General features: G+C 49.8%; 6 protein-coding genes and 1 long non-coding RNA gene across 11 annotated transcripts in view; 2 read left to right on the top strand and 5 right to left on the bottom strand.

Annotated features, from left to right (window-relative positions):
- Positions 1 to 3,771, bottom strand: part of LOC117583617 (vacuolar protein sorting-associated protein 13B) — a 12,131-nt gene extending 8,360 nt beyond the window's left edge. For 3 of the 5 annotated variants that reach the window (XM_034272059.1, XM_034272060.1, XM_034272061.1), the window contains exons 1-3: positions 2,292 to 3,763; positions 859 to 2,230; positions 45 to 796 (exon numbers count right to left, since the gene is read on the bottom strand). In XM_034272059.1, coding sequence (XP_034127950.1) covers positions 45 to 796; positions 859 to 2,230; positions 2,292 to 3,578 — 3,411 coding nt within the window. In that variant the 5' untranslated portion in view covers positions 3,579 to 3,763. Of the gene's footprint in view, positions 1 to 44; positions 797 to 858; positions 2,231 to 2,291 lie in introns of those variants that run through there. The other 2 variants (XM_034272062.1, XM_034272063.1) reach the window with 2 other exon arrangements.
- LOC117583641 overlaps positions 1 to 12,451 on the bottom strand; it is a 22,943-nt gene extending 10,492 nt beyond the window's left edge. Inside the window, exon 1 of the long non-coding RNA XR_004573803.1 lies at positions 11,839 to 12,451. This is a non-coding gene — a long non-coding RNA (uncharacterized LOC117583641). The remainder of the gene's footprint in view (positions 1 to 11,838) is intronic.
- Positions 3,811 to 5,323, top strand: LOC117583630 (translation initiation factor eIF-2B subunit alpha). Its single transcript, XM_034272078.1, has 6 exons — positions 3,811 to 3,952; positions 4,013 to 4,114; positions 4,170 to 4,381; positions 4,441 to 4,595; positions 4,651 to 4,921; positions 4,986 to 5,323. The coding sequence occupies exons 1-6, from the start codon at positions 3,919 to 3,921 to the stop codon at positions 5,130 to 5,132; spliced, it is 921 nt and encodes a 306-aa protein (XP_034127969.1). The 5' UTR covers positions 3,811 to 3,918; the 3' UTR covers positions 5,133 to 5,323.
- Positions 5,149 to 5,844, bottom strand: LOC117583640. The gene is made up of 2 exons (XM_034272088.1): positions 5,662 to 5,844; positions 5,149 to 5,603 (listed from the first exon to the last, which is right to left on the bottom strand). Exons 1-2 carry the CDS (start codon positions 5,806 to 5,808, stop codon positions 5,343 to 5,345), a joined length of 408 nt encoding a protein of 135 aa, XP_034127979.1. The 5' UTR covers positions 5,809 to 5,844; the 3' UTR covers positions 5,149 to 5,342.
- Positions 5,794 to 6,415, bottom strand: LOC117583634. Its single transcript, XM_034272083.1, has 2 exons — positions 6,151 to 6,415; positions 5,794 to 6,090 (listed from the first exon to the last, which is right to left on the bottom strand). The coding sequence occupies exons 1-2, from the start codon at positions 6,368 to 6,370 to the stop codon at positions 5,819 to 5,821; spliced, it is 492 nt and encodes a 163-aa protein (XP_034127974.1). The 5' UTR covers positions 6,371 to 6,415; the 3' UTR covers positions 5,794 to 5,818.
- Positions 6,865 to 10,226, top strand: LOC117583621 (conserved oligomeric Golgi complex subunit 7). The gene is made up of 2 exons (XM_034272069.1): positions 6,865 to 7,356; positions 7,413 to 10,226. Exons 1-2 carry the CDS (start codon positions 6,907 to 6,909, stop codon positions 9,189 to 9,191), a joined length of 2,229 nt encoding a protein of 742 aa, XP_034127960.1. The 5' UTR covers positions 6,865 to 6,906; the 3' UTR covers positions 9,192 to 10,226.
- LOC117583633 lies at positions 11,169 to 11,840 on the bottom strand. The gene is made up of 2 exons (XM_034272082.1): positions 11,675 to 11,840; positions 11,169 to 11,614 (listed from the first exon to the last, which is right to left on the bottom strand). The coding sequence occupies exons 1-2, from the start codon at positions 11,799 to 11,801 to the stop codon at positions 11,202 to 11,204; spliced, it is 540 nt and encodes a 179-aa protein (XP_034127973.1). The 5' UTR covers positions 11,802 to 11,840; the 3' UTR covers positions 11,169 to 11,201.

The raw sequence follows: 12,451 nt of genomic DNA, 5'->3' as shown, positions 1-12,451 counted from the left end.
GATTAGAGCTACTTTTAGAACGATTAACGTATGTTTTAGCTTACCCTTCGAGCGAAAATATTGATGGGCGACATGTCCACGTGCACATTGATTGAATAAGTACCAAAGCCGCGCTCAGGTTCGACAGGTTTGTCCTTGCTCTGCTCCTCCTCGTTTGTCTTTTTGGAATGTTGCTGTTGCTGCTGCTTCTCTTCTGCTAACTTATGGGACATGGCCAGCGTGATGGTTGTCCTCACTGGTTCCAGCACCAATTCTGTGGCGTCTCCTCTGCAGTAGCACACATTCAGATCGTTGAGATCTATCACCCAATTGATGAGATCCGCTTTGGCAGCCACCAGAATGACGCTTCGTATGTTGCCACGCGAAATAAAGTCAAAGTTGCTGGATTTGATCTTCATGCGTGGCAGCCGTATCGATGTGTACTCCACATCAGTCTCCGTCGGGCTCTTGCGCACCATCAAATCGCAGACGTCTACACGGACTTGGGCAATCTCCACGACCACCACCATGGAGCTGAGTCGCTTCACCAGCTGACCAAGATCAAAGCCACTCTTCTGCTCACTCTTACTGTCGGTCAGTAAGCCAGTTATGGGTTCCGTTTGTGTGTGTCGCTCATCCCGCTCCGAGCTGAGGTGCACAGTCTCCTCTGGCACGGAGATCTTGCGGCTATTGTTGCGGCTGATGCGACGCGGCTGCAGGGGCAACGCGGTGGCCGATATTGTGGAATAGTTTGACACAGATTGAGGAAATTGCAGTTCGGACTGGCTGGTGGCAGCCTCCACTTCCATTTCCAGCTCTGAAAATGTAACAAAAAGTGTTATTAGAGAGTAGCTTTAAGTTCAAGCTTCGCTGCCTTACCATTTTCCATGGACTTCTTCTTCTCTTTGTGTTCTGGAAAATTGAGAAACTGCAGCAGATAGATGTCCGTGGTGAGGCGAAAGGGTTCCACCCACAGGCACAAGACAGTGCCCGGCATGCGCTCTTGTTCCACGGCTGCTGCCTCCTGTAACGGCAGCTGTAGCTGCACCTCTATCCACTTGTTGTTGAGGTCCTTGGTGGTGGACAGCACCACATTCCGCATGTTCATCTTCGAGTGGTAGACATCGGTGTTGAGGCTGCGCAGCGACACATTGGCCGAGAGATGCGTGTGATATTTGTGGCAATTGAGCTGCAACTTTGTGGCCAGCGTCTGCAGCTTGATCACATCCGAAGAGGGCGTAGACTGGGCCACAAGCTGGGACAGAGCACACAGCTCTGTGCCGCTGAAGCTCGTTAGAAGGGGAACAATGCGCTTGGCGAGGATCAACTCGCGCTTCGAGAACTCCAGAGTGAGGATCTCCGATTGGATCTCCGCCGTTTCCAACGCTGCATCGTTGGGTCGCCAGAGATGGGGCAGCAGCAGGCGATTGACGTTCAACTGCATACGTGGAATGTTCAGCAGCTTGGCGCGGCCGTTCTCCGGCGTCGTGTTCAGTATCATCAGAGTGAGGTTCTTCACATTGAATCGATAGCAATTGTAGCACGAATTGATGAGCTCCCGCGGCTTGTCCTGCAGCGGGGTAATCAGTTGCACGAGACGATGGGCGTTCACTGGCCCGCACAGCGTGCCCTCCACCAAGGGTAGCTTGAGCTGTAGATACGGCAGCAGGGATTGCTTGACGGTGGTCGCCAGCTGATGCTGATTGGCCGCCGAGGACTCCTCTGGCTGCTGGCGCGGGTACAGCTGAATGGTCATGTTGCGCAGCTCAATCTTGTAGTTGCAGGTGGGCGCGCAGCCAATGAGGTACTCCAAGTCCGCCAGGGTCATGTCTGTGTTCTTGTGCTCCGGCGGGGCAGGGGGCTGTTGCTGTGGCTCCTCGACTGTGGCGGCGACTTTGATCGACTCTGAATGATATCCCGTGTAATCGTAAGGACGCAATAAATCGCTAATTACATTCTTAACCTGCAGAAACGACTGTGAGAAGTGGAAAGTGATGCCAGCAGACAGAAGTCGATACTGAATGCGCAGTCCCATATCCTTCAGCTGGCTCTCGGCCAGCGGATGGCTGTTCGGCCTCGGCGCACGATACTCGACAATGTCGAACGATAGCACGGGGCTGCGGAAGAGCATGTACTCATCGGTGTTCCTGGCCACGTAGTCCTCGTAGTTGTGGCTGCACCAGGTGCGATCCGAGAACATAAAGTTCTCGTCGAAGAGGCTCTTGTCAATGAACGACCGCTCCTTGAGGGCCTGCAAGGGATTTGTCGTGGAATATATAACTTAAAATCTCTCAAATAATTCATCTACTCACCTCGCGGGTGTTGACCAGCATCCGATCGACTGGATCTTCGCTTCTGTATGCGCCCAGTGGCTCCATGCAAATGCTCGAGAGCCCCGCCTTCACGTTCGTCCAATCGTTCTCCTTCAGCAGCGATCGCTCGTAGTAGATGCCGCCCAGGCTGATGCGCAGGATGGGCGTGTAGCGGATCCGCTTTATGCCGCCCATGGCCTGATCGGTGAAGTACTCCGAGTTCTTCAGCTGAAAGTTCAGCTCCTCCGCATAGATGCCCATGTCGAAGGCATGGCCTAAGATCTCCTCGTCCGCACTGGCTGGGGCCTGCGACTCGAAGCTGGGCAAAAGGTTCCACGCCCACCACAGATAGCTCTGGCTCTCGGGCTGTGCACCACCCGCAGGCGTTTCATTGCCCTCCGCAGACTCCTCTGGGTCGTCCAGGTTCATGATTTCCTCCTCCATCTCCGCTGGCTTGAGTTCCAGCAGCATTTTGATCAGACGCATGACCATGGGGAACTGCAGCGAGGATACATTGATGTCCAATGCCTTGGTGAAGACTCCGATCCTCGTCGTGCTCGAGGTGCTGACTGTGTTGACGTTGTACTTGCGCAGGACGCGGCACTCCAGGGTGCAGCGATAGAGGACCGGCTCCTGGCACACCTCAATCCTGCCCGCAGTGTTCCGCTTGTCCAGGCAGATGGTTAGATCGGATATTTGCAGCAGTCTGCGCATAAACACCGACACCGGATGCACATCCACCATCGTGTGCTTCCAGTTCTCTCCGGCGGGGCTGAAGTTCAGGCACTGGACATTCATGGACACCACAATGTCGTCCTCGACATACTTCAGAATGATGTTGTGGCACTGCAGCGTGATGTTGTTGATTATCTTGTTGACCACGACCGAGCTGGAGGCGGGAGCGGCTCCCTTCTGCTGCTGTTCCGCCTCCATGGCGGCCTTTTTCGCCTTGCGCTGCTGCTCCTTTTGGTACGCGGCGCGCCGCTGCCTGCTCACATCGTCGGGCAGCTTGGCCACAAACTCAATTGTGTTTATGATTATCTTGACCGGCTCCGACATTAGCTTTGTCCATGGCACCTGGATGCTCAGCTCGTGAATGTGCCCCGAAACTAGATCCACGGGCAGATTGAGCTCCTCCTCGAGCACCTCCAGGCGCAGGTCGAGGTTCTGGAACGTCACCTCGCCCTCCCACAGCGACACCTGGGCATCTTCGTCACGGAAGTTCTTTACGTACTTGGCCACGTAGCTCAGCAGAATGGGGGTGATGTAGGACTCTAGCTTGAACATGGTTGCTCCTCTCCTTCAGTTTCCACGTCGATTCCCACACGCTGCAGACTCACTCCAGGTGTATCCTGCATTCACTTGGCTGCCGTCGCGCCTTTACTGATGTTTCAGGCACATGCTGTAAATTTTGTGTCGTGTCGTTTCTATGCCAAAATGAAAAACAAATAGTTAAATTTGTTGTAGATTGTTTACGTTTTAGCCCCGGCACACAGTGTTGGCTAACGCGTACGGCGGCAGCAGTGGACACTTACAGCACTGATGTTTTGGCCGGAATCAGCTGTTCCATTGACGTTTGCATTGTTGACGTGCAGCAACAGTTTTAGGTTTTAACAACTTTATCAAAATGCCACAAATTACGGAAACCGGCAAGGAATTTGGTGAGCAAGAATCATTCATTAGCTCACTCTTCAAACTGTTTAATCGAAGATTACTCGCAGATGTGGTCAAGTACTTCCTGCAGCTGCTGGACAAGGACAAGGACATGTCGTATGGAATAGCGGCCATAAGGACGCTGCTAATGATACTAGAGAAGAAACAATGTTCGTAAGGTGGTTGGAGAGTGATTTACTATACTCTAACACACATATCTTTTAGTTGGCACCATCCACATTCTGCACACGACCATGAGGGAGGCGGTGGCGGCCATGCGGAATACGGATTTGTCCATAGCAGCCATCGTATCGGCCGGCGAGCTGTTCTGCCGGTTCATAACGCTCAGTCTGGACGATAAGCATATGGAGGAGTGCCGTCTGATTATGATCAATCGGGGTAAAATCTTTCTGGACAAGCTGGACAACTCCCGACAGGTCGATTCTGCTGCTGCACACAAAAAGATTCAAATTGTAATCGATTAATGCACTTTCAGGTGATTGCGAAGCAGGCGCAACGTTTTATTAGCGACGGCTGTCGCATATTGACACACTCCAGGTCCCGTGTTGTCCTCAAGGCTCTGATTACAGCCTCGCAGAACAAAAAGTCCTTCCACGTGTTTGTAACGCAGGGCGGCACAGGCAATTCCGGGTGGGTACCACTATTCAGGCGAAGGCTATCATAAATTAAAATTTTTCTTTATTAGCGAGGAGATGATCCGCGACTTGAATGCGGCTGGCATCGACTGCACGTTAATACTGGACTCGGCCACGGGCTATGTCATGGAATCCGTTGACTTTGTGATGGTGGGAGCCGAGGCAGTGGTTGAGAGTGGCGGCATTATAAACCGCATTGGCAGCTACACAATGGGTCTGTGTGCTCGCGAGATGAAAAAGCCCTTCTACGTGCTCGCGGAGAGCTTTAAATTTACGCGACTTTATCCATTGAATCAGCGCGATTTGCCCAATGAGTACAAGGTGAGTGAGAATGCAATCATTGACAGCAAAAATCTCAATCTCAAATCGTTGATTCGTTTTGCAGTACTCGCGCAAGCATCTTAGCGATGTGTCCAAGGTGCACCCCCTGGTGGACTACACACCGCCGGTGTACATAACGCTGCTCTTCACGGATCTAGGCATACTGACGCCCTCCGCAGTGAGCGATGAGTTGATCAAATTGTACATGTAAATTAAACAATAAATGATAGTAGTATAGTATATACTATAGTACACACAAAAACGGATAAATAAGAGAGGAGGTTACACATTTAGCTACAGCTGAGGATGTACATACATTATATACATATACATGCATACTTATACATAATGGTACATGTACTGAGAATAAAGCTAATTAATTAAGCCCAGTTACTTCTTAAATTTATATGTTTTATGCGCGTCAGAGTGGCATTTCGTGCGGATAATTGGCATCGACATCGACATCTTCTTCGGCCTCCCAGTCGGAGCCCCAGGGGTCATGCATGTACAGGCTGTAGTGGGAAGGTTCGCTGTTGTTGCCATCCTCATTGGAGTACTCGCTGTTGTACTCGAGATCGTCGGAATAGCTGTCGCTGCCACTGTCCTCGCCCAAGTCGTGCTCATCATGTGCTCCCAGCTGGTCGTCGAAAACATCATCAGCATCATCCAAATCGCTTGCATTCTACACAAGATTACACCTTTAAATATCGTTACCTTTGAATCTGTTTGATTCTACTCACAAATTGTCCCGACTGTATGTTGATTTCAATCTGCAAGCGTATGTCCATAACCAGAAATGCGGTGGTGACCAGAATCGGTATGGTCAGGCGACTTTTCCACGCCAATTCGGTGAGAAATAGGAAGATGTTGCCGAAAGTAGAGTCCATTGTGGCGCCACTAGTGTTCTACCACTTCAGTCTCCTCTTCGGGCTGCTGCAGAGCGTCGTGTTCCACTATGCGCACGGTTTCGCCCACTGTCAGGGCTTGGACTGGAAGCAAGTGACGTTGCAGCCGACCGCTGTCGATCGGTGTGTCGAGCTCAAGCAGCTGCTCAAATATTGTGACTGGTACGCCGTTGGCCGACAGGAGTGAACGCATGCAATCCTGCCGCTTGTCCTGCAAATTTTGCAACAATTTGCTGCCCTTTTGCACCTTGGCCAACTTCCGCTCTGAAAATGAAGCTTGCTTTAGCGATGCGATTGATTATTCTCTCCATTGGATAGTCTCACCTAATTGTTCCAAATATATGCTAGAATCAGGCAATGGATCGTGGAAGTTCCTATCATTGCTTTTCTTAGTAGATTCAAAGTCTTTTTCGTTGCCTTCCTGGTCCTGGTCCTGGGATGTGAAATTATCCTCAAAACTGTCGCAGTCGCTCGAGAATTCTTTGTTTTCTTGCTCAGTTTTTGTATCTATCAATTGCCATGGATCGGCACTGCCCGTTGACATGTTTAACAAACCTACTGAGCTAATTTAACTCTCGAAATGCATTTATGTCTCTTTGGGAGCAAGTTTTGTTGTGAAAAAAATATAAATTATTGCAGTTAGAGCGAGATGGAGAGAGTCATGCAGAAAAGAGCTGCCACCTCGCATATGTTAGCTTTCTGGCAACCTTTTTTAGTATTACCGTTTCTGCAAGCAGAAAATTTAATCACTCCAGCGAAATTGGATGGTCGCATGACGATGAGTCCGCATTGACCAGATACTTCAGTTTATGTTGAACATTAGAAAAAAAAAGTTGCTGAAATTTTGGAACTCAAAAAACAGATAAAAAGAGACAAAAAGAGATATAAATATATATTTATTCTAAAAAAAAACGTTATATTGATATTTTTATATACCTTTGACAACCCTAAGCCTAATTTAGTACTACCATTCCAGCATTCGGAAAAATTCCAGAAAAATACTGAAAAGCAATAACAATTAAAATTTAATCAGTCCAGAAATTTAACAACAAACAAACAACTTACTGCTACTGCTTACTAATGGACGTGTCTGCCCTCTCGGAAGCAAATTTTAGTCCCGCGGACTGGATAAATGCCAACTACAAGAAGTACATAGAGGAGAATGGTGGCACAGACGGCGATGCGACGTCTTTTATCCAAAGCTACGTGGCCAAGCTGCAGCTGTATGTGCAGCAGGTGAACTACGCCGTGGAGGAATCCAGCCGGCAGGTGGTATCAAGCATGCCGCGCATAGCCAAGGAGTCCGCCACGTTGCACAGCGACGTGAGCCAGCTGCAGGAGAAGATGAGTGCCATGCGGCAGGAGGTGGCTGCCGTGCAGAGTGAGACGGGCGAATGCATGGCCACCCTGGAGCGGCTGAACACGCTGCAAACGAAGCTGCAGGCAGCCAAGGAGTCGCTACAGGAGTCGGATGGCTGGGGCAACCTATTGGCAGAGCTGGAAGACGGATTCGAGCGTAACGATTTGAAGGTGCTTGCAATAATACTGATCTGAGATTTGATTTAACTAAAAATTTACATTTTCAGGGTGCTTGCGAGAAGCTGATAGCGCTGCAAAAGTCCCTGCTCGCCCAGGAACAACTGCCGGGCCATGCGGAGCGTCTCACTCAGGTCGAGGACTTCAAGAACCGCCTGGAAGCGCTGGCCTCGCCCAGCGTTGTTCAGTGCTTTGCGGAATCCAATTTGGAGCAGGCCCAGCACTATGTGCAGATCTTCACGAGCATTCAGCGTCTGCCGCAGTTGCAGCAATACTATCGGGCTGTCCAAAAGAATCTCTGGCAGCAGCAGTGGAAGCAGACGCTGGAGCTGCAGGGCACAGAAACGCAGCCGCAGCAGCAGCAACAATTTCTCACGCTCTACTACGATCAGCTGCTCGAGCACTGCCAGCGACAGGTCAAGTGGTGCTCAAATCTGTTCAGTGAAGAATCGACGCAGCCCTTCCTGGTCATCGCCGAGCTGTTGCCCGCCCTCCAGCCCACGCGGGATGCCCACATTCTGCAGCTGCTGAAGACATCCAACGAGCGATTGGAACTTCTGGGTCTGTTCTCGCAGGTGAACCACAGTTTTGTGCTGCATTTGAACTCGCTGCTGGAGCAGTCGCACATCACACTCTCCGATGAGCTGCACCGGCAGCTGGGCGAGGCGGTGTTCGAATACTTTCACAAGTTCATACAGCAATATCCACGCTTGGAGGAGACGCAGCTGTCTACCCAGGTGGATCGTCTGCTGTCGACTCAGGCGACGCCCAGCGATGCGGTGCGTCATCTGGAGGAGAGCACCCGCAAGCTATACGAGTGGCTGAAAGAGGCCTGCGAACGCTGCTCTGCCATTACCAGCGATCTGGCTCTGTGCAAGCTGATAACCCTGCTGAATGGCATCTTCAAGCGTCAGCTGGAGAACTTCTGCCGCATCCAGCGGCAGCTTGGCCTCAGCCTCGGCTCCAGCAGCTACGCAGCGCAGAGTGAAAACTGGTCCCTGCTGCAGTACACGATGTCCCAGTTGCAGTGCCTCGCGGACTTCCAAGTGCAGCTGCATCAGTTCGAACAGGAATTGCTCACGCGAATGACCACGCTGGCGACCAAGCTGGCCAAGCAGTCCACTCGGGGAAACATTACAATATTCCAGACCTGTGACCATGCAGCACGCACCCAACTACTGAATTGCATTGCTGACTATCAGCAGAAGAAGGCGGAGGCCACCGACAGTCTGGGCATATTTCCGCAGATCTATGCCGCTTTGAAGTTTCAATTCACCGAAACTCACGACATAACTCTGAACATACTGCTGCAGCCCATTGAGACGCACCTGGCGCACATTCGTCCAGCGGCAGAGGCTCATCCCTCGACGGGCATCGACATGCCATCCTTCAGTTTTGCACCCCAGGAAAGTATCACGCAGATCGGACAATATCTGCTAACCCTTCCGCAGCATCTAGAGCCATTGTTGCTCGCTCCCTCGGCGCTTCTGAAGCAGGCCTTGGAGGTGTGCAACGTCAAGTACACACAGGCCATACCCTGTGCCGATGTCTTGCTCTCGCTGGTGGTGGAACAGTGCTGCATTTTGTATCAGGCGCAGATACTGCAAATCAAGTCGCTGCCAGCCGCGTCCGCCAAGCAGCTCAGTGTGGACATTGAGTATCTCTCGAATGTGCTCGAGGAACTGGGACTGTCCATAAACCTGCAATTGTCACAGATCCTCACCTTGCTGAAGGCCGCACCAGATCAGTACTTGACCCTAAGCAGCGGCTGTGAGCCACGTCTGGTGACGGCCATACGACAAATGCGAAATATTATATCCACACAGTAGATGGCCAGCTGAGCGCTGAAATGTATTTATGTATATAATTAATAGTGTGACAACAATTTAACGCATTAACAATTAAGAGTACTGCTAGTATAAATATTTAATCAAGTGTACAGCTTCTAGTATTGCACGGCACTTCGCTTGGCATGGCCAGAGTCGGTAAATTGCTCAGCGGTTAAATGAATTACTTCAAATACATGCGGCGAGTGCATTTGAAATGGAATACCACACACACCACCTACAGGACTCGCTGTATTGTTATTGTACTTCTAACAATTTTCCTCCTAACCATGGCACTGCGCTGGTCAATGAAATCTTTACCTGAGCACACAGTACACAAAATGGATGTGCCTGCAATGCGTCAGAAAGTCAAAGCGATGATGCTGCATGCCTGGAGCAACTACCATCGATACGCTTGGGGATCGAATGAACTTTGTCCCATAACGAGGCGCGGCTGCCGTGGCAGCACGTTCAGCACCCACAGCTTTGGCGCCACTATTATCGAAGCTTTGGATACCCTGCACATAATGGGCTTGAAGAAGGAGTATCAGCATGGTCGTGATTGGATCGAGGCACACTTTGCATTGGACAATGTAAGCGCTGCGCTTCCTGTCTTCGAGCTAACTTCACGGCTGCTGGGCTCCATGCTATCGTTATACTCATTAACCGGAGACATTTTGTACAGGAACAAGGCGCTGCAGATTGCCGACAAGATTATGCCAGCTTTCGATACACCCACGGGGATACCCAAGTCCATAATAAACCTTAGATCAGGACACGCACAATCAAGTAATGACATTTCAAAGTTTGGTGCACTGCACTTGGAGTTATCGTATCTGAGCGACATCACTGGCAACCCAGTCTACAGAGAGCGAGTGCAGCGAATCCGCAAGGTGTTGGGGAACATGACAAAGCCGAATGGATTGTACCCAAATCGGATGAACATAAAGACGGGCAAATGGATAGGCGGCGACTCTTCCATAAATAGATTTCACGACTATTTGCTCAAGTCGTGGCTGCAGTCGGGAAATATGGATACAGAATCTAAGCAGCTGTACACTGATGCCATTCTGGACATTGTGCAGAATTTGCTTACTGTAAGTCCCCAAGGGGATACATACATATCGGACTATGCAAACGGCAGTCAAAAAAAACGAATGGATCAAGCGGCATGTTTCTCCGGTGCATTCTTTGCATTTGGAGCAGCCTATGACCAGATGAAGCACTGGGAAAAGTACACAGATATCGGCACTAGCATTACAGAAACGTGTCACAGGAGCTACGAACAAACACCCACGAAACTGGCGCCGGAAGTGCTTGTCTTTCCAAACGGGAAAGCAGCTCCACATCAGAGGAATCGCTATATGCTCTCTGGAGATGTCGTTGAGAGCTATTTGGCCATGTGGCGCCTGACACGTGACAAGAGGTATCGCAGTTTAGGCTGCAAGTTGGTGCAGGCAATCGAAAAATATTGCCGCAAGCCACACGGATACAGCGGCATAAGGAACGTGCACGAGATGCCACCGGAACCGGTCGATTCGCAGCCAAGTTTGTTCTTGGCAAAGACACTCAAGTACTTGTTTCTGTTGTTCTCCGAGGATGATGTGATTTCGTTATACGAATGGGTTCTCAATAGCGGCGGACATGCCCTGCCAATCAAGGGCGAGAATGAATTTTATCGCGAGCTCGTTTATGATCGATCCTAAAATCTGCTTCGATGCAACTACATAAGTTTCACAAGAAGTTTTATGTTTATTTTCAACACCTATAAAGTGAATGCAAGTACAATTCTTGCTTAAAATACATCAATGTAAATGCACACAAACACCTATATAAAAGTCTTATAAAACAATAGATACATTATGTATACATATATATATTATGTATATGCAAGACAAAGATGAAACAATATTTAATATCTGAGCACACACACCTAAGCATAAGCACCACGCCTGTGAGTAATTCCTTGGACCCTCTGAAGTCTCTCTAATCCATTCTCCATTTCCATTTCGCTTAAAGCTGACTGTTGGCCAGATGATTGTCGATGACCACCTGAATGATCCTCATGCAATGCCGCTGCCTGGCCACCGTGTTGTCGATCAGTTGCTCGATAAACTGACTGGCCGGTATGGTGGTGTTTGGTGGGATATCCTGGGTGCAGCTGATGTACTTGTTGAAGATTTCCGTGTTCAACGAGGTGGCCAAGTATGTGTCGCCCTCGTCCTGCTGCTGCAGCTTGTTGAGCACCTGGGCGGCGGCCAATATTTGTTCCTTTGTCTTTTGATATGCTTGTAGTTCCTGCAGGCTGGCATAATCCGCGTTGCTCATTTGAACAGATCTCTCGCCATCTATATCCTTGATTACGCTCTTTGTCAGCTGCTGTATGTGATACTTTCGCTCGGACACAAAATTTCCCAGCAAGTAGCCTGCCGACAAGAGGACTCGTTAGTGAAAGTATTGGACCCTGACTGCCGTCTCTGACTTACCTGTTATCAGCATGAAGAAGGCAATTGTCAGCACCAGAGAGGCGCATGTTCGCTTTGAGACATATTCGCGGTATTCTCGGGAACTGTTTGCCCGCACAGCCGTCTCATAGCTGAGTACTTGATGCATTTTGTCAGAGTCCTTTTTGTTGCTTACAGAAGAGCACTACAGTGGGGGTTTGCTCATAAGCGGTAGTAGCATGACTTCATCGTATCCGTATCGTTCCACCTTTAATGGTAGTCAATGAACCCTCCCAACAGTTGTGGGAATGAGTTGTGTGCCGTGGGTTGTGGGTGGTAACCAGGAACACAAAGGAATGGGGCAAAGCAAGAGTGCACTTTACTCTCTTAAATGTTGCCAATCCTTAAATACAACTTAACTTTCACTTAGTCCTCACTGACGCCAGGGGTATTCTGTTTATTATTAAATGTTGCTTGAGTGCATTCACATAGCAATTAACTACGGCAGCAATTGATGTGTGGTTCACTTCATATATGTAGGAGTCCTGCCATTAAGGGGCGTGTGAGTTATGGGACTATGCCCAACCGCAACAGTTTTTAATTCTATTATGAAATGGTCGTTTTGTTTTTATTGCTTTATCCGAGTTGTCCTTGCACCCGGCGCGGTCTGCGGTCTGCTTGCCTGGACGTCGAGTTATGCACGAGCTTGGCACTTTGCCTGCCATCGGCTTTATTAGCTCTCGCAGCTCTGGTGAGTTTCCTACCCAAAGCTTTCGCCTGCTTTCGTGTTGAATAGGGACTCGCGTTGAGAGCGGGTTG

The sequence above is a fragment of the Drosophila guanche genome, unplaced genomic scaffold (assembly GCF_900245975.1).
Source record: "Drosophila guanche unplaced genomic scaffold, DGUA_6, whole genome shotgun sequence".
Taxonomy (NCBI): domain Eukaryota; kingdom Metazoa; phylum Arthropoda; class Insecta; order Diptera; family Drosophilidae; genus Drosophila; species Drosophila guanche.
Note: the sequence above shows the minus strand (reverse complement) of the source record. Positions and strands in the feature narration are given on the sequence as shown.